Genomic DNA, 21,496 nt, shown 5'->3' on the forward strand with positions numbered 1-21,496 from the left:
ATACCATTAAAAAAATGAAAAGGCAAGCCAAAGATTTAACGTATTTGTAATGACTATAAATTTGGAAAAAGACTCTCATCTACAATATAGAAAAGGCTCTCACAAGTCAGTAATAAGAAGACAAAGCACCCAATTTAAAAAATGGGCAAATAGGGGCACCTGGGTGGCTCAGTCGGTTAAGCAGCCAATGTCGGCTCAGGTCATGATCTAGCGGTTCGTGAGTTCGAGCCCCGTGTTCGGCTCTGTGCTGACAGCTCAGAGCCTGGGGCCTACTTCAGATTCTGTGTCTCCTTCTCTCTCTGCCCCTCCCCTGCTCATGCTCTGTCTCTCAAAAATAAATAAACATCAAAAAAAACAAACCCAAATGAAATTAAAAAAAAAAAAAAGGCTAACAATGGGGCACCTGTGTGGCTCAGTCGGTTAAGCGCTGGACTTCAGCTCAGGTCATGATCTCGTGGTATGAGAGTTTGAGTCCCACATCTAGCTCTGTGCTGACATCTCAGAGCCTAGAACCTGCTTTGGATTCTGTGTCTCCCTCTCTCTGCCCCTCCCCCATTCTGTCTCTCTCAAAAATAAGCATTAAAAAAATTTTTTTAATGGGCAAAAGACGAACAGACACATCACAAAAGAGGATAGATAATGGCAATGTGCACATGAAAAGATGGTCGACACTATCACTGAGTGGACAAATACCAATTAGAAAGACAAACACCATCACACACAATTAGGACGGATTCCATTTCAGATGAGTTAAAATATCAAGTGTCCATAGGACATGAGCGACTAACAGCCGCACTGTGGCAGGAGTGTAAAAGGTACAACCACTATTGAGAACTTTTGGCAATTTCTTATAAAGTTAGAAACACACTGGGGCTTCAGGGTGGCTCAGCTGGTTAAGCGTCCAACTTTGGCTCAGGTCATGATCTCATGGTTTGTGAGTTCAAGTCCCGTGTCGGGCTCTGTGCTGACAGCTCAGAGCCTGGAGCCTGCTTTGAGTTCTGTCTCCCTCTCTCTGCCCCTCCCCCACTCATGCTCTGTCTCTGTCTCTGTCTCTCTCGAAAATAAACATTAAAATAAATAAATAAAGTTAGTCTCCGTCTCTGTGGCGCAATCGGTTAGCACGTTTGGCTGTTAAATAAAGTGAAAAAACACACCTATAACCCAGAAAGTAAACACCTAGGCATTCACCAAAGAGAAATAAAGAGGCATTTCCAAATAAATACTTTTACACAAATGCTCATAGCAGTTTTATTCGTCAGATCCAAACCTGGAAACCCAAATTTCTATCAGCAGGCGGTTGGATAACAAATGGCTTGTCCGTACAACGGACACTACTCAGCAGAGATCCTGAAACACAGAACTACTTGGGTGAGTCTGTAAAACATGCCAAAGCAAAGCAAAGCAAATCAAGACACGCAGTATTATATACCATACGGGTCTGTTTAACGTGAAGGCCTACAGCAAGCAAAGCTAAGCTACGCCGACAGAAAGCGGTTACTCGGGACTAGGGCGGGATTAGCTGGGGAAGGGCAAATGGCACAATGCTGTGTGAGAAAATGTTATCATTCTTCATTCTAATGGTGGTCACACAGGTATATGGTTTCTCAAAACCCCGTCCACTTTGAGGAGGCGTGTTACCGCACGGAGACTGCGCCTCATCAAGGCGACACTGGTGCGCTGGTACTATCTCCTCTGTACCACGTGAAACATCTCTAGCGATAAGGAGTTTTCCAGAAGATGCAGTGCTGTATGCTCCTTTCTCACTTGCCCCTGGAGGCTTCTAAGGTTGCTGGAATTTAAGAACTCAAAATCTGCCCTCATGGGCAAAAAAAAATGGTTTATGTCATTTCAAAACTGGTTGATTTGGCTCATGTCAGAGAAAAGAAATTGAGAGGCAACAAGTGTAAAGTTGAGTGCTGTCGGCTACTGTGCGGTGAAAACTACCAGAAGAGGAGTCTGCCGCCCCCCTGCACTGCAGGGTCCTCTCCCAGGTCACTCTCTTTCTCGAGCTGCCACGGCTCGTTCGGTCCCGGCGTCACCTCTTCTGTTAAGCTGTCCCAGACCCTCCATGCCCACCTCATCCCCACCTGACCGATGTCCTACACAACTGGCAGCTTCTGCCTCACACTTGCCACTGGGTATCACGTGTCTTCCCCAGCGGACCAAACAGCTTCACCTGCTTTCCCAGAGTCCAGCACCGGTCCTTCTAGATCACATCTTCAAATAAATGACAAAGTGAGCCAGAAAACCTCGCGCAGTGCACGGGAACGTGTGCCCCTTGAGTGGATGAGAAAGCCGCACAGGCAGCCCTGTAAAGACAGCACTCCCCAACAGCAAGTGCACAAGTCACGGGCGAGTTCTAGAGGCAGAAAGCATGAGGCACGCTAGTCCTACACTAGCTGCTGCTACAGCTTCCAAATCAGGTACAAGGGGACATCCAACAGGGTTGAGAGACCAGATACTTCCCGTGGACGGGTAAATTATGCCATCACAAATGACAGGATCCCCAAATTTAGTATCTAGCAGTAGAGAAGGGACAGAGCAAGAGAGGTGCCAATCACACAAGATCTGGGGTGTGCTCTTTATTGTCTCGCACCAGATGCAGGGACACATAAGTCAATCAGCTGTGATCATGTCCATAAGGAAACAACAGTGTAAAAACGAAAGTGAGAGTAGATTTAAAAACCCTTAACTTTGATATACCAAAGCGTGAGCAGTAGCGGAGTGCTCACTAGCCACACAAGCCCAGGGTTGGGGAGGTAGCTGGCTGAGCCCGGCACGACGCCTGAGGAGTTAGTCAGGTGTAAAGCAGAGTGCGCTCAAACAAGGACAGAGATGAGGAGGCAGGAGCCGCTTGGTTAAGTGGGAGTGTCGACCAGTGAGCGTTGACCAGTGTGTGTTGCCACGACACACACCACGTGGTGACTGGTTAAGGAGTGGATGAAACTCCAGGAAGCAAAAAGGCCTGAGAAAGCAGGACCGGGTGCTTGGGAAGCATCCTAAGGACAACAGGGAACCAATCTGTGACTTTAAATAAGAAAGACCTTTCTCCAACTTGCCCTTTTAACGTATCAAAGTTTACGATGTAATATTCTCGTAAGTACTGAGATGAGGTTCATAGTTCTGCTTTAAAAAGGACTTAACTCAGGGGTGGGCTGTAGCTGGCAATACGATACAGAGCCTTCTTCGAGACCCAGCCCTTCCCCCAGCACTGTTCCAGCCCAGAGTCACTTGTGCAGTCTCGTGGCCCTCTTGAGGTCACACGCTCCTAGCTGAGGACAGCAGCCCAGCACTGCCGCATGGCGGTAGGGGACAGCCCACTCTGAAAGCAACCCTGCCTAGGACTTTGGGAAATGCAGGCACATCCCAAGTCACATGAATGGAATCATGTGGACTTGTGCCACTCCCTTCCAAACATCACTCACTCAGCGGGAGAAGGACTGTAAGTCAGCTGTGAGCCCCCCCTGACCTGCAGACTTCTCGCCCAAATGTATGGTGGGGGTCTTATTCAAGGGAAGTCCCTCCTGGTGAACACCTTGATTATTTTTAAAGTTTGGGGTCGGGTTGAAATCTTTCCCATATTGACTACATTCATAGAGTTTCTCTTCAGTATGAATCTTCTGGTGCTGAAGGAAGTTTGATCGCTGAATAAAGCCTTTCCCGCAATAACTACACACATAGGGCTTTTCTCCAGTATGAATAATCTGGTGTAGAAGCAGCTTGGAGCTCTGAATGAAAGCTTTCCCACAGTCTTTACATTCAAAGGGCCTATCCCCAGTGTGGATTTTCTGATGTTCAGTGAGATGAGCTTTCTGGAGAAAGGCTTTCCCACATTCCTTACATTCATACACTCTCTCTCCAGTGTGGATTTTCTGGTGTCGAATAAGGTATGAACTCAGAAAGAAAGCTTTCCCACATTCATTACATTCATAGAGCTTCTCTCCAGTGTGAATTCTCTGATGCTGAGTAAAGTTTGATGTCTGACTGAAACGCTTCCCACACTCATTGCATACGTAAGGCCTTTCCCCAGTATGGATCCTCTGATGCTGAATAAGCTTTGAGCTTCGAATGAAGGCTTTCCCACACTCATTACATTCAAAGGGCCTCTCTCCAGTGTGAATTCTCTGATGTTCAATGAGGTCTGAGCGATGACGGAAGGCCTTCCCACATTCCTTACATTCATACTGTTTCACTTCTGTGTGGATCTGATAGTGTCGAATAAGGCTTGAGCTCCTAATGAAAGACTTTCCACATTCGTTACATTCGTAGGGTCTTTCTCCTGTGTGAATTCTCTGATGGCGAATAAGCAAGGAGCTCTGACTGAAGCCTTTCCCACACTCTTTGCATTCGAAAGGCCTCTCCCGGGTGTGAACTCGCTGGTGCCGAACCAGGTCTGAGCTGTGATGGAAGGCTCTCCCGCACTGCACGCATCGGAATGGCTTTCCTCCTGCATGTGCCCTCTGGTGCTCGGCGAGTTCTGTGTAGTGAATGAAGTCTTTCCCACACATGTTGCACACGATGAGTCTTTCTCCGGTGTGAGCTCTCTGATGCTCAGCAAGGTGGGAGCTCTGGCTGAAGCTTTTCCCACACTGCTCACATCTGCAAGGTTTCTTCTCCCCAGTATGAGCAATCTGATGTCCTACAAGGTCCGAGTTTAATGGGAAAGTCTGGCCACAAGTCTCACACTGGTGGGCTTCTCCTTCCACAAGCTCTCTCTGGAGGAGGAGGAGGTTTGAGCTCAGAACTGGGCTTTCTCCTGATTTACTGCCCACCCGAGCTGCCTCTCCTGCTTGGATCTTCCAGTGGGTAACTGTCACCTGCCTGAAACCTCCCTCCTGAGGGGCACAGCTCCGCAGGTTCTGCCCTTCTGGATTTCTCAAAAGCCCCCCTAATTTGGGTTCGGGGAATGCCCCAGACTCAGCGGCAGGGGGCTCCATCACTGTGAGTGTTTCTGACATTGTCTTAGGCAGCTTTCCATCCTCAGAAATTCAAAATCCAGAGTCACCTTTTTGTCACAAGTTCCTAGGTCAGAATCTGAAATAAAGGAGAATAAGATTACCTTTTGTCTTTGTCAACAGACAGGAATCTGCTGGAGCAAGTGGAGGATAAAACACATCCAAAGAGTGGGAGAGAGGAGCGTTTCCCCTGCTCACACTACCCACCCAACACACGGACACCCCAACGTGCATCTCAGCCACCTGCCTCACCCACTTGAGAAAGCTTCTCTGGGGTTCCACCTCCAACAGCCAACTCTGGGAACAGATTAACAGGCAGAGATGTGGCTTGGATTCCATTAAAAAGTTAAGACATATTTCCAAGGAAACAAATGTACTGACCTTGCCACCCCTCACTGTCCTCCCTTTCCTCCGTACCACGCTTGGATCCCATGGTCTGTGATCCTGTATTTATCTTTGGTTACATATTATAATCATCTTCTTGTATATTATACTTAACTCCCTCTGCCCTTCCTCTATCACATTTTCGTGGCAAAATCCCAATGTGGGTTAAATTCCACTTGCTTCCTGTTCTGCATCTACATCCACGCCAACTGAGCCATCTGTACATTTCCAATCCCTTGCCTCACGGGGCCCTGAGGGCCACTTGCAACCTCTACTTTCCTTATTCTCCTACAAGACCACCCCTGCTTTGTCCTCTGTTCTCAAATGTCCAATGCTCCCTCCTCCCTCTCAGCTGATGCCTTGGGTTATTTCAGTAAGACAGAAGCAATGAGATGAGAATGCCAACTTTCTCCTACCCCACCTACAACCTACCTGTTTGTACCCACAGCAGCCCCTCCCTTCTTACATGGTTATACTGTCCTTGGAGAACATCTCTGCCTGTGCACTAAAACCCACTCCTCTCATCCACTCAATGACACCAAGCCTCCCCTGCACAAGTCTAGAGCTGGAATGTTTACAGCAGCACCATTCATAACCTCTAAAATAACCAACAGAGAGGGAGACTGAGGAGTACTCCTACAAAGGAGTAATACGTAGCAATGAAAAACAAACCCTGCTAAACACAAAAGCAAAGATGAATCCCACAGATGCAATGTTCAGCAGAGGGAGCCAGGTACAAGAGAGTTCATATTGCAGGAATGTTTATATCAAGTTAAAAAAAAACAGACAAAAGCAACCCATGTGGGAGAACTAAGACCCTGATGACCTTTATGGAGAAGTAAGAACTGGAAGGGGTGGATGGGCACAGGGGTGCTGACAGTCTACACGGCGCTCTTCATCCCACCGGTGTGTTCCTGTGGGAAAGCTTGTTCAGTCAGGGGTTAACACGTACAGTTGCCAGGGTGCCAGGCCCAGCTGCCCTGCTCAGAGTGATGCCCACTCCCACCCCCCACTTTGAAACCCTCACACTGGGAACCACCTGTAGGCAGGACTCCGCCTCCCCACAGGTCACGCCCCCTCCCCTGGAAGGCCCACTCTTAGCTGTCCATCACTGTACGACAATGCACCACAAACACAGCACCAGAATACAGCACGTCTGTCATCTCACACTTTTGAAGGTCAGAAGCCCCGCCCAGAGTGACTGGGACCCCTGTTCAAGGTCACACAAGGTGTCAGCCAGGCTGAGGTCACACCTGGAAGTGCTGGGAAACCTGTTTCCAAACTCATTCAGAGGTCAGTAGAAATCAGCTCCTGACAACCCCAGGCCATTCCCGGACTCCTGGCCAGTTGTCACCTGGAAGCTGCTCTCAGCCCCCGGGGACGCCTGCGTCTTTCAGGCAGGAACAGTGAGGGGGGGGCCCCTGACTTCTCTTCTGCCACCAGCTGCAGCAAACGGCTTTCCAAGTGCATGCATGACTCGGTCAGTCCACCGCGAGCGCCTCCCCACCTGACACCGCTGACTCAGGACCTTAAACACAACTGCAAAGTCCCTGCAAGGCAGCTGGGAGGAGGTGTGTGCGGCTCAGGCTCAGGGACCTTGGACAGCCGTCTCAGATGCCACTACGCCACAGCCAACGCTTGGCTACTCACGGGAACCGGAGTGTCCTCACCTCCATCTGGGGCCTCCAGTGCTGTCCCAACCCCAGAGCTCCACTGGGAAGGGCCGCAGCCTCAGCTTCGGCCCCACTGCCCGACCCAGCCTTCCTCACAGATGCATCGCCGGAGAGCCGTACGCGGGAAGTCCACTTCCGGGGAGCTCCACCAAGGTGACCCCAAACAATCACTTCTTGAAGCCTCAAATCTGCACCAACAGGAAGCAGACTTTGCTGTGCAAACCTGTGCAGGGATGCCCTCCAGAGCCATTTCCAGTGTGGCCATCAAGGACAAGGACCTGCTTCTGTGGGCAAAGCTGCGGGCAGGGCGGAGAGGGAACAGGAGCAGAAGCAGAGGGAGTGACCAGGTCACGTGCTCTCTGGCCCAGGCAGGGCGTCCTTTCAACCCGGGGTTTTCTCTTTGATGTGAGCTGTAACTTGCACAGAGCACGCACATCTCACTGAACTCCTGGTGACACCCATTTAACAACAAAGGGCCAACACAGAACATTTCTGTCCCTCCAAGGGAACCACTTCTGTAAGTACCGGAGAACTCTGCCCAGTTAACGGCTCAGTCAGCAGAGCCTGCAACTCTTGATCTTGGACATGTGAGTTCGAGCCCAATGCTGGGCACAGAACTTACTTAAAAATGAGAAAATAAGGGACGTCTGGGTGGCTCAGTTGGTTAAGCACCCAACCTCAGCTCAGGTCATGATCTCACGGTTTGTGAGTTCAACCCCCTTGCTGGGCTCCGTGCTGACAGCACAGAGCCTGGAACCTGCCTCGGATTCTGTGTCTCCCCCTCTCTCTGCCCCTCCTCCGCTCACACTCTGCCTTCCCCTCAAGAAAAAACATGTTTAAAAAAATGAAAAAAGAAAAATAAAAAATTCACTTAAATGAATTTATACACTTCTGTGTCTGCTTTTAATTCAACATGTAACTATTATTCGAATGATCACTCACAATCTTAAACTTTATTTATTTGTTTATTTACTTACTTATTTAGAGAGAGTGAGAGAACGTGAGCACATGAATTGGGGAGGAGAGAATCCCAAGCAGGCTCTTTGCTGTCAGCACAGAGCCCCACGCGGGGCTCGATCCCGTGAACCAGAAGATCATGACCTGAGGGGAAATCGAGAGTTAGACACTAACCCAACCACCTGCGCACCCCTAAACTCACCATCTTCAAGTGCACAATCAAGTGTTTTTAAGAATATTCCTAAGATTGCAACACCATCACCATTGTTACTACCAGAACATTTTCATCACTCCCCCAAAAGTGCCTCCGCTTTGACTCAGAACTACGTCTGTGAAAGTCACCACTGTGGCGGCGGCAGCTCACGCTCGCAGGTGACACATGGCATCCCGCCGCACCGGCAGGTCACAATTCAGTCCCGCACGTCTCACGAGCGCCTCAGCGGTCTGGTGACTAACGCTGCCGTGACAACTCCTGTTGGCGCAGGTCGCTCCTGGTGGGTGTGCACCCCGGAGCGTGGCCACGGGCTCCCGGGTCCCGGATCTGCTTTCGGGGCCACCTGTCCAGGACACGTTTGCAAATCCCACTGCAGACCAGCAGATGGCGTGGCCGTGGACAGCGAGTGGGCGCGTCCACACAGCGGTGCTGCTCTTTGGCCGGTGCGGACACCGCACCCAGGGAGGCCAGCACTCGCCTGAGTCTTGAGTAGGAAGAGCCGCAGCGGCGCCTGGTGAAGAAGGCCATGGCCGCCCGTCCGGGCCGGAGGAAGTAGCTGGTGTGGGACAAGGGGGTGGGGGCGGACCGAAGACTGCCCGGCACCCTGCTGCCTTTGAGGGACAGAAACCCCACCTACAGTCGAGCCGGCACACGGCCACAGCAGACGCCTGCGCTTCCGAGAGCCCGAGGTCAGGCGGCCGGGCGCGACCCTGTGACCGAGATCCGGCCAATGAGGCGGGAAGGGAATGGATGTGTGTGGGGCCCCTACCGCCACCCACGGTGACACGTGGGTGTGGCAAAGCGGCCAGGCTCCCAGAGGCCTTGAGGGCCAGAGCCACCTAGGTAGGCGGCCTGGAACGTCAAGTCAAGTTGTTTGAATCGGTTAGGGCAACTTGAGTGAGGCCTACGTAACGCTGGTAAACAACCCGAACTCGGGCGCGGTGCTCCCCGCGATGAAAGAGGAACCGAGCCCACGCACCACCAGCTGGCGCTGAGGACAAGGCGCTGGGCACAAGTCCGCGGGGGGCACTGCTGTCCGCGTGAGGCTCGCCGCCCGCGACCTCCCGGGCCCACTCACTAGCTTGCTTTAAAGCTTTCTTTCTCCTGCTTATAAAAATTCCTTTTAACTAGTTAGTTTTTTATTTTTTTTAATTTTTTATTTATTTATTTATTTTTAACTAGTTAGTTTTTTAAAGGCAAGAGGTAAACTATGCCAACTGAGAAAATGGAGACAATAGAAAGACTGGAAAAAAAAAACCTAAAATTACCTTTAACCCGAAGGTTACCAGTTAGCATTTTCCCTCTGGTATTTTTTCTGCACTAGCATTTTTATGGCATCAGGGCTACACGGCTCAGTTACATCCTGTTCTACTGGTGCATCACTTTAATTCTTAGCCATTACAAACATAACGCACACATTGCAGAAGTATTTCAAACAACAAACAAGAGTAGACGCTGTAGACACAAGGAAACCCCCACCGCGAGCTGTTCCCGTTATCCGCGTTCGCTCACACTCTGCCTGAACAAATGCCGTTACCCACGTCCACACGATTCTCAACAGTAAGACTGGGACCCCGCCACACACCATCTGCAGCCATGCCCCCATTTACAACACACCCTGGGTCGCTCCGGTCCGTCTACACAGATGTCACCTCGCTCTCTGAGTGGTTTCACCACCGTAGGTAGCCACCAAATCCCTATTCGGATCAGACACGGAAGGTACATCCATCCCTGTGCCCCTGGTGCCCCAGGAGGCGAGCTCCCGGAGGTATTCTGCCCACCTGCCTGAGGCTGTCTCCTTCCCAGAGATGGAGGGAGTTAGCAGGATAGAAGAGCGGGCGAGCAGCACCCGCCTCGTCCTCTCCCCGGGCTGGGCCTGGGCAGCAGCACCCAGGGCTTCCGGGAGCCCGGCCTCGTCCCTTCTGCCCGGCAGGGAGGCGGCAGTGTGCTCCAATGCCTCACTGGCTCAGAGCTCAGGAGGCGAGGAGGGGTACTGTTTATTAGCGCCCCTGGAGCCCCCCAGGCACAGGGCCGAGCGCCTGACTCCCACTGTCTCACGCGCTCCCCCAAGCCTCACGAGGCAGGCGTTCCCTGGGTACTCGCTCTCGTTTACAGACGAGGAAACAGAGGCTAAGGGAGAAAGTCCATTGTCCAAGGCATTAAACTAGTAAGAAGCAGCACTCAGGTTCAAATCTAGGTCTGTCCTCCTCTGGCGCCCATGTCCCCAACGCGAGAGCTGGTTTTCCCTTCCCAAGTCTCATCTGTCACTGTTACGGGATACTTTGCTTAGATCATGTGGAGCAAGTATTGTAGAAATAAGCTTAAAGGTTAAGTCTTACTTTTCTTAATTAAAAAAGGTGGTAGTGGGAGCACCTGGGTGGCTCAGTCGGTTAGGCGTCCGACTGGCTCAGGTCACGATCACGTGGTTCGTGGGTTTGAGCCCCACGTTGGGCTCACTGCTGACAGCCAGCTCAGAGCCTGGAGCCTGCTTCAGATTCTGTATCTCCTTCTTTCTCTGACCCTCTCCTGCTCATGGTGCCCCTCTCTCTCTCTAAGAAATAAAAAACATTTAAAAAATAAAATAAACAAATAATTAAAAAGGTGGCAGTAAAATGTTGGGGTTTTGTCTGTCTTGAAAGTTACATCTTCTGATTTTCATGCTTAGAAGGAATGCTGAACTCCCTGCAAACAAGCTTTATTCTGTCTACAAGAAAACAGCTTTAAAAATGTGTATCTTGGGGAACCTCGGTGGCTCAGTTGGTTAAGCGACCGACCTGGGCTCAAGTCATGATCTCACTGTTTGTGGGTTTGAGCCCCGCATCAGGCTCTGTGCTGACAGCTCAGAGCCTGGAACCTGCTTCCGATTCCGCGTCTCCCTCTGTCTCTGCCCCTCCCCCGCTCACACTCTGTCTCTCTCTCTCTCAAAAATAAACATTAAAAATTGTTTTAAAAAATAAAAATGTGTGTCTTTTAATGGTTTTCAGAATTTTTTTAAATGTTTACATTTAAGGGGGGGGGAGAATGCGTGTGCATGCCAGGGGCAGGGCAGAGAGAGAGGGAGGGAAAGAGATAATCCCAAACAGGCTCTAAGCTGTCAGCACAGAGCCCGACATGGAGCTTGAACTCACAAACCTTGAGATGGGGTGCCCCTATAATTTTTTTCTTAACGTCAGAGAGCTATACTTTGCTCCGAATAAACATTTATCTGAAAATCAGCCTTTAGTTTCTGCTTAGCCGTTTTCCTCTGTGAATTCAAGCAAAACTGAATTGATTCGCTTTGACTTAAAGAAACCTTAATGAAATGAACAAAAAGTAGTAAAAATGCAGTACACCTCTGATCCCACGACATACTGAGCTAACATGACCCACCTTTCTGTTATAGCACATAGAACTTGCTGGATAAAATATGACACATGTAAATACACACTTGACGTTGAGAGAAATGAGAAAATGCTTGGTGTTGGAAATGGATCCTAACCTGGAGCAGGAACCCGTGAGCAATCCCGAATGGCTCTGGGGTGGAGAGGGAGGGGTGCCGAGGCAGGCACTGCACTGGTAAAGGGGTTCCATGGCCCTGGGCCCACAGGTTAGTCAGTCACTGTCTGTGGCTTATGGCCTAAAGCAGGAAGGTTTCCGAGCTTCACCCTTGGGAATGACAAGCACAAGGGGCACCTTACTGAGACATGAACCAGAACCCCTTGAGAATCTGTGCATCTGTCACGATGAAGGAAACCGAGAACCTGGTACGTGCCGGTCACCATGTAAGGTGTCTTGTTTCTGGTTTTCTCATGTTCTCCTCACAATTACCCAGGAGGTTCAGGGAGGTGACTCGCTTCAGGCCACACTAGCTGCTAGCTGCTGCCTCCCCCTCCCCACCCCACCAACGGCCCTCTGGTTCCTGCTCCCTGGGCTCTGCCCCAGGATCCTGATGGCCTTCTCCTCTCCTGGCAAGTCCAGTGGCCTTACGCCAGTCACCTTCCCCGACCTGAGGCAGCAGCGGACACGCCTGCCCGCTCCTTGAACTGCTTCAAGGGCACTGCCCTGTTCCGAGTCAGCCGCTCCCCTGACCACCCCTTGCATCTGTGGCCCGTGACTGTTGTCTGGGCCTTCTCAGCTCCGTCCTCCCTCCACATCACCCCCAAGGCCTTTCCAGGAGTCAGGAATCCATCACCATCACTTCAGGAGAGGCCAGAGCCGCATGCGCAGGCTTGTGAAAAAACCACCAATCCCTCCCCCCACTCTCTCTCCGTATCTCCCTTAGGAGAGCCCCCAAGGTTATTGCTGTCCTTAACCAAGCTACGATACCACATCTCCAACAGGCTCAAAGGGTCCATATCTGCGGACAGGGTGCAAGCCATGCCCTGAAGACTAGGCTAGATGAACGTCTCCGATCTACGCGGCCAAGAGACACTAATTTCCATCATTCACTGGGACTGGATCTGGGGCGGGGAGGGGAGGGGGGAGCCGCGCCAAAGAGCGATTATGAGCATAACCTGTACACACAAACTGCCTCAGGCCTGCCTCCTAACATTCCTGGGAAACCTCCGGCGTGCTCGTGGCCGAGGGTCCCGACAGCAGGAAGCAACCGGCCTGTTAGGGGGTAAAATGTCCCCGACATCAGCAGTCAACCGCTAGAATTGGTACAGACTTCTAGAGGGATGCGAACCCTTAGGAAAGAGCTAGAACAGCGGAGTCAACCACCTCTCCGCACCAGGGAACTCTTCCGGCTCAATTCCCTCCGCACGCTACCCTCGCCAGGCACAGGGTGCTGGCTGTGCGCCCCCCCGCCCCAGAGCCCCGCGGAGAGACAGGCTGAGAGCGCAACCGCAGCGCTGCCCGCCGCCCGCGCCTCCTGCCCCAGGTCCCCGCGGAGGAGCTGGCGGGCTGGAGCACCGCGACGCAGGGCGCCTAAGCTGGAGGCTCCACGGCCTGGGACCCTAGTAATTGCTCCCATGACGCTCCCTACGGAGAGGAGGTGCGGGCCCAGCAGCCGCGCGGGGGAGGCCGTGGCTGCGGCTCCGAGGCGGGCGCACCGAAGCCCCNNNCCGCCCCCGCCCCCGCGCCCACGTCCGGCGGACACGACCCACTCACCCGGCGACCAGCGGTGAAAGAACGACCGGCCGACAAAGCCCGCAGCGCCTCCCGCACGCCGCGGCCGGAAGTTGGCCGAGGCCCAGCCTCCAGAACTTCCNGCGGCGCTGGAACGCCCTTACCTGGAGACGGAAGCCGAAGCAGCCGGGGCCCCGCGCTCACCTGGCCGTGCGGCTCGTCCTGCAGATGCACTGGTGGCCTCTGGACACGGTCCCGCAGAATCGGCCCCGCGGCCCCTGGAAGAGCGAGTGTCGCACGGCCCGGCAGTGCCCACGTGGCGGCGGCGGGCGGTCGAAGCCACGGAGACCCCGCGGTGTCGCGGGCGCTGGCGCCCCACTGCGGGGACCGCGGGTGGAGGACGGTGTCGGGAGCGCGGGAGCGGGAAGTCCCCCCCGGGTCCCGGGAGCCGCCCCGCTCGAAAGCGGGCGTCGGCGTCGCTCTGTGCGAGCGTTCTAAGCGCTCGCGGAGCAGGCGTGCGTGCCCTCGTGCGGTTGGCTGTTTTTACCCCGCGTTGTTTTAAAGTCACACCGTGTTAACACAGAATCGGGTGGCCCCCATTCCTCCCGAGGGTCTCCGCCGTTCCCCGCCCGCCCTGTTCACGAACGGGGCGCGTGTTTTCCACTCTTCTCTATTGCGGGCGGTGCAAGAGAGCACATCCACGGTATTCCCGTGTCTGAGCTCGGCTTTCTCTAGGCGACAGGCCTAGAGATGGGATTCAGTGTGCAGATTTTAGTGTCAGCGTGTTGCCAGATTTGCTTTAAGAGGCTGTGGGAACCTGCGCTCCGTCCAGCGCAGTGAGAGTTCGGTCCCTGCATCGTCACCAACCCTTACCTGGCCTGAAACTGGCCGATCCAAGGAGTGAAAAGCAGCGTCCTGGTTCTTGTTCTCAAATTCAGTGAGGCCCAACTCACAAGCAAGTGCAGTTGTTTTTAATGAACACGTGGGATAAATAGTTCTGCCAAACGTGTCCTCCTACGTGACTCCGCAATCCAGGCAGAGCGTCCCCGAGCGTCGCCGTCCGAGTTCTGCCCGCGCTCCTCCCGCAGCCCTCGCGCTCCAGCTGCTTCAGGGAGAGACCTGATGGCAGTCCGGCCAGTCCTTCGTGGTCATTCGCCGTTGGAGCCTCTTGTTAACTTTGAAATGGCCTTGGCCCATTTTTCCACTGGGCTTGTTGTCTTTTTCCTGTTGACTTGGAGCTTCTTCGAAGGGATACAAATTATTTGCCTATTCCCTATACTGCAAACATCTTGCCTTTATCTTTCCATAGAATTACGTGTGCCCTTCGCTGACCGGGCACACAGTCCATTCCTCTCTGTCACAGGGCACTGACAGTGCTGTCTTCTCAGAGATGGCTTTTTTTTTTTTTTTAAGAGTTTTAAGTAATCTCTACTTCCAACGTGGGGTTTGAACTTACAACCCCAAGATCAAGAGTTGCTTGCTCCACCGACTGAGCTGGCCAGGTGCCCCTTTCCTCAGAGGAGTTTAACACTTTTACTTTCCATGCTTAGGCCTTCCAACCATCTGGAATTTATTTCTGAATAAGATGAGATGCTGGAATCTGATTCTTTTCCATATGGTGAGCCAATATCCCCATAAAGTGAGGTAAACAACCTGCCCTTTCACACACTGTCTTGTCAGAGAAATAAAAGGTCTTGAGAATAATTGTATTGGAAAGAAATGAGGAGCCCCTGGGGGGCTCAGTTAGTTAGGGGTCTGACTCTTGATTTCGGCTCAGGTGACGATCTTGTGGTCATGAGATCAAGCCCCACATCCCGCTCCGTGCTGAGCACGGAATTCTCTCTCTCCCTCTGCTCTCCCCCACTTTCTCTCTCTCTGAAAGAAAGAAAAAGAAAGAAAGAAGAAGGAAGGAAGGGAAAAGAAATGAATGCTGCAGCCACAGTGAGTGGAGGTGTGTGTGTAAAGTATGTGGTGATGGCCTCGTGATTCACAGGAAGTTACTTACACACAATGTACCGACACGCGATGCAGATCGTCAGCTGGCCGGAAAAGGAGCTCCCACCCACCCCTGTATAGGACTTGGCAGGGGTGCCTGTGTGATTCAGTCGGATCAGCATCTGACGCTTCATTTCGGCTCAGGTCATCATCTCATGGTTCATGGGTTCAACCCCTACATCAGGTGCTGTGCTGACAGCAAGGAGTCTGCTTATGACTCTCCCTCTCAAAATAAATAAATAAAAAAAAAAGATTCAGAGAGCACCTGGCTGACTTGCTCGGTAGGGCATGTGGCTCTTGACCTCAGGGTCATGAGTTCTAGCTCCACATTGGGGGTAGAGATTACTTACAAAATTTTAAAAAGATTTAGAAATAGGATGATGTTGAAGCTGAGGGGTCAGAGCCGAGCCAGGCCTCCCCAACCTTCAGCACCGGCCTGGGGCTGCACCCGTGAAGCAGGGCCCGGCAGAGGAGAGGGAGGCAGGCTAGGGGTAGAGCCTTTCCTAGATCAGCAGGGGCAGCAGGGCTGTCCTGACTGAGGCCTCCAGAGATGCCACGGTCACTCGGCACAGGCGCCCGGGAAACAGCGCGCGCTTAATCTCCAGCCTACCCACAACCTTGCTGGGGTTACATGGCTTCTCTTACAGTCCTGTCTCCTAGGAAGGGCTCTGCTGTGCGTGCCCGGTNTAATACCTGTTGACCACCCCACCCCCACCCCCGCCCCGGAGAGACTAGCTCTCTGATGCTGGAGTCTGGCTGCAGAGTCCTTGGTGGCATGGGAACTTAGCGGCAGATGACAAACACCTCAGAGGGGGACCAGCCGCACTGCCTCAGAGACCCACCCTCTGCTTGGCTGCTGGAGGCTGCCCCCTCCCTGCATTGCAAGGCGGACCCCAAGCCCACATCTGGGTTGTGATGACTATTGTAATAGCCAAGCCAGAGCAAGGTTTTGGAAGCAAAAGAAAATCTGACTGGGGTTGAGGAAGGACAATATTCACAAGGTGTGAGATGTAGGGAGCGTGGGAGAGTTCACAGTGAGCTCTAACAATCAAGTTCCAAAAGGGGCTGCACCCCTGGCCCCCCTTATCCTCAGCAAGGCAGGGAAAGCTTCCTGGAGGAGAAGGCCTCTTACAGATGCCTGAGTGGAGACAGGACTGCCTCTCTTAAAACATGGACAAGATTTGGGGGTGCCAGGGAGGCTTGCTTGGTTGAACATCTAACTTCGTCTCAGGTCATGGTCTCACAGTTCATGAGTTCCATGCCCACAGGACCCACTTCAGATCCTCTGTCTCTCTCCTGCTCCTCCCCTGCTCACACGCTCTCTCTCAAAAATAAAAACCAAACATTAAAAGAATGGACAAGATTTGTATGCTTCTAATTACAAAATGCTGATGAAAAATTAGCAGATACATCCCACGTTCATGGATTGGAAGACTCAACAGAGTAAAGGTGTCAATTCTCCTGAGCAAAGTAAGAGAGAGAGAGAGGAACTCTTCCACACTCAGATTCTTCACTATAGAGAGCATACTGATGTTCACGGGAGGGAGGAGTGGGGGGGAGGAATGGGGGAGGAGGAAGTAGGGGGGAGGAGTGGGGGACACAAGTGATGAGGATGAAGGAGGGCAGTTGTCCTGATGACAAAAAACCCTCAATTCTCTTCGAATTAAAAGTTTAATGCAAATTCCTATAAAAATCCCAGAAAGAATCTTAGTAGACACAGATAAACTTATTCTTAAATTTATATGAACAGGATAGGCCCTAGAATAGCTAAAAATAATACATACATATATACTAAATGAATCTTGAAAAGGAAGAACAAAATGAGAGGATCATTCTACCCACTATTAAGACCTACTATATTGCTGCTTTGTAATCAAAACAGTGAGACCCTGGTGGGGGTACAGATACCGAGATCTGTGGGCAGAGTACAGAGCCCCTGCCCAGCTGATTTTTGACAAAGGTGCAGGAACGATTCAGCAGAGACTTCAGTTAGGAATAATGATGGATCGACATTGGCTCATCAATTGTGGAAAAAAAAAAGTCAAATGTAGATTTTTTTGTTAAACTTTTGTCAGTATCATTAATGAGCAACAGTCCATCTCAAATATCTTTGTGTAGCACAAAGTCAAGAGTAACTCTCTCTGCTACTTGGGACCATGCTTTGCTCTTTGGGAACCTTACATTGTCTTGCTTAGGTCTTCAGGGCCTTCCAGTATCTAAATTAAATATACATGACGTCCAAAGTCAGCACTCTTAATACGTGTCCAAGGTTGATTACAAGGTCAAATGTGATGTGGTTTTCCAAGATGTTTCATCTTTGAGCAGATCCAGAAAATACAGTGTTTGATCTAGAGAATGTCATCGCCATCAGTGCAGTTAAAGTTAGGTCTCCCCGCAACATAACATGTAGCACAAAAAATGCTTTTGCTCTTTGGCCAAAAATTCTGGCTTGTTCACTTTTAACTTCTCCAACCATATCAGTGCCAGTAGCATCTAGTTGCCCTCAATAATTTTTTAAATCAATGTCTAAAACAGTATTTTGCTTTTCCCCAGTCCTTTCCTCTTTTTATTCTTTTTAATGTTTATTTATTTTTGAGAGACAGAGACAGAGCATGAGCACGGGAGGGGCAGAGAGAGAGGGAGGAACAGAATCTGAAGCAGCTCTAGGCTCCAAGCTGTCAGCGTAGAGCCCGATGCGGGGCTTGAACTTGTGGACCACAAGATCATGACCTGAGCCCAAGTCGGATGCTTAACTGACTGAGCCACCCAGGTGACCCTCCCCAGTTCTTTCCTTAAGTCAAACGTGTGTTTCATCTAGACTTACATATATGTAGATCCAAGGGAAATATGAATTAATATTGCAAAATATTCCTCAGCCAGTATTGCAAATCCTGCATTAATTTCTGAGAACTCCTGAAATCACAGATTGGAACAGGAAGAAAAGCAAGAAAGATCTGACCCGTTAGTTAATTCACCTCTTTTCTTAATGAACCTCCGCTGTACAACCCACAGACATTCCTGCTCTTCAAAAAGCTCTGGGGATTTTCCCGTTATTTGTTTTTAAGTTTATTTATTTATCTTGAGAGAGAGGGAGGGAGGGAGGGAGGGAGGAGGGGAAAGGCAGAGTCTGATGCTGAACTGACTGAGCCATGCACGCGCCCCAACAACCAACATGTATTATCTATAATGATGATCTTCAAAAAAGGAAACCAAAACATTGGTGAGTATTTTACTGATTTTACTAATTTTGAAATGGTTCAGGTTTTGACTTAAGTGAAAAGCTTTTTTTTTTTTTTAATTTTTTTTATTTATTTCTAGGAGAGAGAGAGAGACAGCGTGAGCAGGGGANAATCCTGAGTTTTTGGGCACCTGGGGCTCAAACATCTGACTTTGGCTCAGGCCATGATCTCGGGGTTCATGGGTTCAAGCCCTGTGTTGGGCTCTGTGCTGATGGCTCAGAGCCTGGAGCCTGCTTTGGATTCTGTGTCTCCCTCTCTCTCTCTGTTCTTCCCCTGCTTATGCACTGTCTCTCAAAAATAAATGTTAAAAAATTAAAAATAAAAAGCCTTGAATCTTATGCACTGATTTAAAAGGTTGTTGAAAGTAAGCCTAGGGAAATGGAACTAAAATGGCTAGCAGAGAAAAAGGTGAGGCAGCCAGAACTTAGGGTGGAAAACTAGATGTATTACTTGTGTCATTTGTGGAGCATCATTTTCTCTGTGCCCAAGATGTGGCCTCAGTCGTGCTGACTGCTAATTCTCCTAAAAATAACTCAAGATCAGGGTGTTTTTTGATTTAGCCCAGAGACAGTACATCTTGATGAAATATGGATCAATTTTGACCTTGAACCTCTCCCTGCCTAAGACACATCCTGGGATCTGGGGATAAACACTAAAGGAACTGGGTCCAAGCTTGAGCAGATGTGGCAGCTCTAAGAGAGAAGGCACACGAAAGGTGCTCACAAGAACGGCCTTTCCTACAAAAGAAAATCAATTTTGAATCCCTGCTGCCTCAGCTACTTGATGTGAACTGTTACTGGTTATTTATGGTATTTGTAGAGCTGACTGAACCCTGAAGAGAGCTAAGGTTGATAAGTCCACTTTCAAAGGGATTTGAAAATAGATTTGTTTAATTTTAGAGAAAGTGTTTTTCTAAATGGACAGAAACAGAACATGAAACACACAAGAGTCACATTCCAATAAATATGTGAAATTGAAACAGAAGAAAAGTTTGCATGACCATGAAGGAGAACATTCTCACAAAAACAAACCCAAATGTAATTTTAATAGAAATGACTTTTTAAAAATGCTTTATTTATTTCTGAGAGAGAGACAGCATGAGCAGGGGAGGGTCAGAGAGAGGCGGAGACACAGAATCAGAAGCAGGCTCCAGGCTCTGAGCTAGCTGTCAGCAGAGAGCCCGAGGCGGGGCTCGAACCCACAAACCGTGAGATGATCACCTGAGCCGAAGTCAGACACTTAACCGACTGAGCCACCCACGTGCCCCTAGAAACGATTTTCTGATTGCTACAGATCAAAGTATAATACCAATTAAAAAGACCTGTAAATAGTGGTGCCTGGGTGGCTCAATCAGTTAAGTGCCCGCTTCAGCTCAGGTTGTGATCTCATGGTTTGTGGGTTTGAGCCCAGTATTGGGCTCAGCCTGGAGGCTGCCTCAGATTCTGTGTTTCTCTCTCTGCCCCTTTCCTGCTCGCTTTCTCTCTCTCTCTTTGTCTCAAAGATGAATAAACATTAAAAAATATTTTTTAAAGTGTAAATAAGTTGAGTGTCATTTGCTACTTTTGGTTTTCTTTATTGTATTTCAGCTTATAAAACGTGAAAGAGCTTACAAAGTATTGCACTGCCATAAGAGCCGGTAAATGACACTCTGTGGGGTGGGGGGTGATGACTTTCAATCTGAATTAAAGTATTTGCTAACATTTTCTGCAATCCCAATACATTATCATATGCAACCCTGTTACAGTGTGGGAACATGATATGTAAAAATCCACGGTCCATTTCTGAATCTAAGTACTGCTTTATGGATTTTTATTGTTGGTTTCAGCTGCTACGGGCTCAGCAAAGCAGTTTCTTCAAATAAAGCAAACTGAAAAACAAAACAAAACATGGGGCACCTGGGTGGCTCAGTCGGTTAAGCGTCCAACTTCGGCTCAGGTCACGATCTCACAGTGTGTGGGTTCGAGCCCCACATCAGGCTCCAGCTCAGAGCCTGGATCCTGTTTCAGATTGTGTCTCCCTCTCTCTCTGACCCTCCCCTGCTCATGTTGTCTCTATCCCTCTCTCACAAATAAATAAAACAGTAAAAAAAAATAAATAAATAAAGCAAAACAAAACAAAAACAGAAAACTGCAAAGACTTAGGAAAGTCTGTGACTTGGCACTGCAGTCAAAAGAACACAAATTATGCGACGACTTGTGATTCTAATAACATGGTTAGTAACTGGTGAAATGTAGACAAGAAAACTAAATTATATAGGATGACTATGCAGTAGTGTGGGAAGTTCGGTATCTTTCTTTTTAATATTTATTTATTTTGGGAGCGTGCAAGTGGGGGAGGGGCGGAGAGCGAGGGATAGAGGATCTGAACCGGGCTCTGGGCTCTGCACCCACAGGCAGACAGCAGAGAGCGACCCTTGGGATCATGACCTGAGCGGAAGTCCAAGCTCAACCGACTGAGCCACCCAGGCACCTCACATAGTCTCTTTACAGCGTCTAGCATCCAGACACGTGTAATTATTCACCTGTCTCTGATGGTTTGCTTATTTCCAGCTATAGAAAATTTGTTTATTTTCTATAGCTAGAAGTCAGCAAATCAAAAGTTTATTTATTTAAAAATTTTTTTTTTTATTTCTGAGAGAGAGACAGCGTGAGCAGGGGAGGGTCAGAGAGAGAGGGAGACACAGAATCCGAAACAGGCTCCAGGCTCTGAGCTGGCAGTCAGCACAGAGCCCGACGCGGGGCTCAAACCCAAGAACCGTGAGATCATGACCTGAGCCGAAGTCAGATGCCCAACCGACTGAGCCACCCAAGTGCCCCCAAATCTATGGGTATTTTTTAATGGGATATATTTTCATAATATGTTGTCAAGGTCGGAGGGCACAGCACATTGTTTGCCAGTGTGTTGGCAAGGTCGGGTGCTGTTAAATACCTGCATTTAGAGGGGCGCCCGGGTGGCTTAGTTGGTTAAGCGTCCGACTTTCGCTCGGGTCATGATCTCGCGGTTCGTGGGTTCGAGCCCCGCGTCGGGCTC

General features: G+C 50.1%; 1 protein-coding gene across 3 annotated transcripts; it reads right to left on the minus strand.

The window, feature by feature from the left end:
* Positions 1 to 1,220: 1,220 nt before the first annotated feature.
* ZNF623 (zinc finger protein 623) lies at positions 1,221 to 13,349 on the minus strand. Of its 3 annotated transcripts, XM_077758237.1 has the most exons (4): positions 13,275 to 13,349; positions 7,990 to 8,113; positions 7,010 to 7,200; positions 1,221 to 5,034 (listed from the first exon to the last, which is right to left on the minus strand). In XM_077758237.1, the coding sequence occupies exon 4, from the start codon at positions 4,956 to 4,958 to the stop codon at positions 3,426 to 3,428; it is 1,533 nt and encodes a 510-aa protein (XP_077614363.1). In that variant the 5' UTR covers positions 4,959 to 5,034; positions 7,010 to 7,200; positions 7,990 to 8,113; positions 13,275 to 13,349; the 3' UTR covers positions 1,221 to 3,425. The 3 variants fall into 3 exon arrangements, with proteins under 3 accessions (XP_077614363.1, XP_077614364.1, XP_077614365.1); XM_077758238.1 differs by lacking the exon at positions 7,010 to 7,200; XM_077758239.1 differs by lacking the exons at positions 7,010 to 7,200; positions 7,990 to 8,113 and having other exon boundaries at positions 13,275 to 13,336.
* Positions 13,350 to 21,496: the final 8,147 nt, after the last annotated feature.

The sequence above is a fragment of the Crocuta crocuta genome, unplaced genomic scaffold (genome assembly GCF_008692635.1).
Source record: "Crocuta crocuta isolate KB4526 unplaced genomic scaffold, BGI_CrCroc_1.0 scaffold327, whole genome shotgun sequence".
Lineage (NCBI taxonomy): Eukaryota > Metazoa > Chordata > Mammalia > Carnivora > Hyaenidae > Crocuta > Crocuta crocuta.

What these genes read in the sequence shown, in the direction of transcription:
- ZNF623 (XM_077758238.1), bottom strand. Translation starts at nt 4,958, where the DNA reads ATGTCAGAAACACTCACAGTGATGGAGCCCCCTGCCGCTGAGTCTGGG.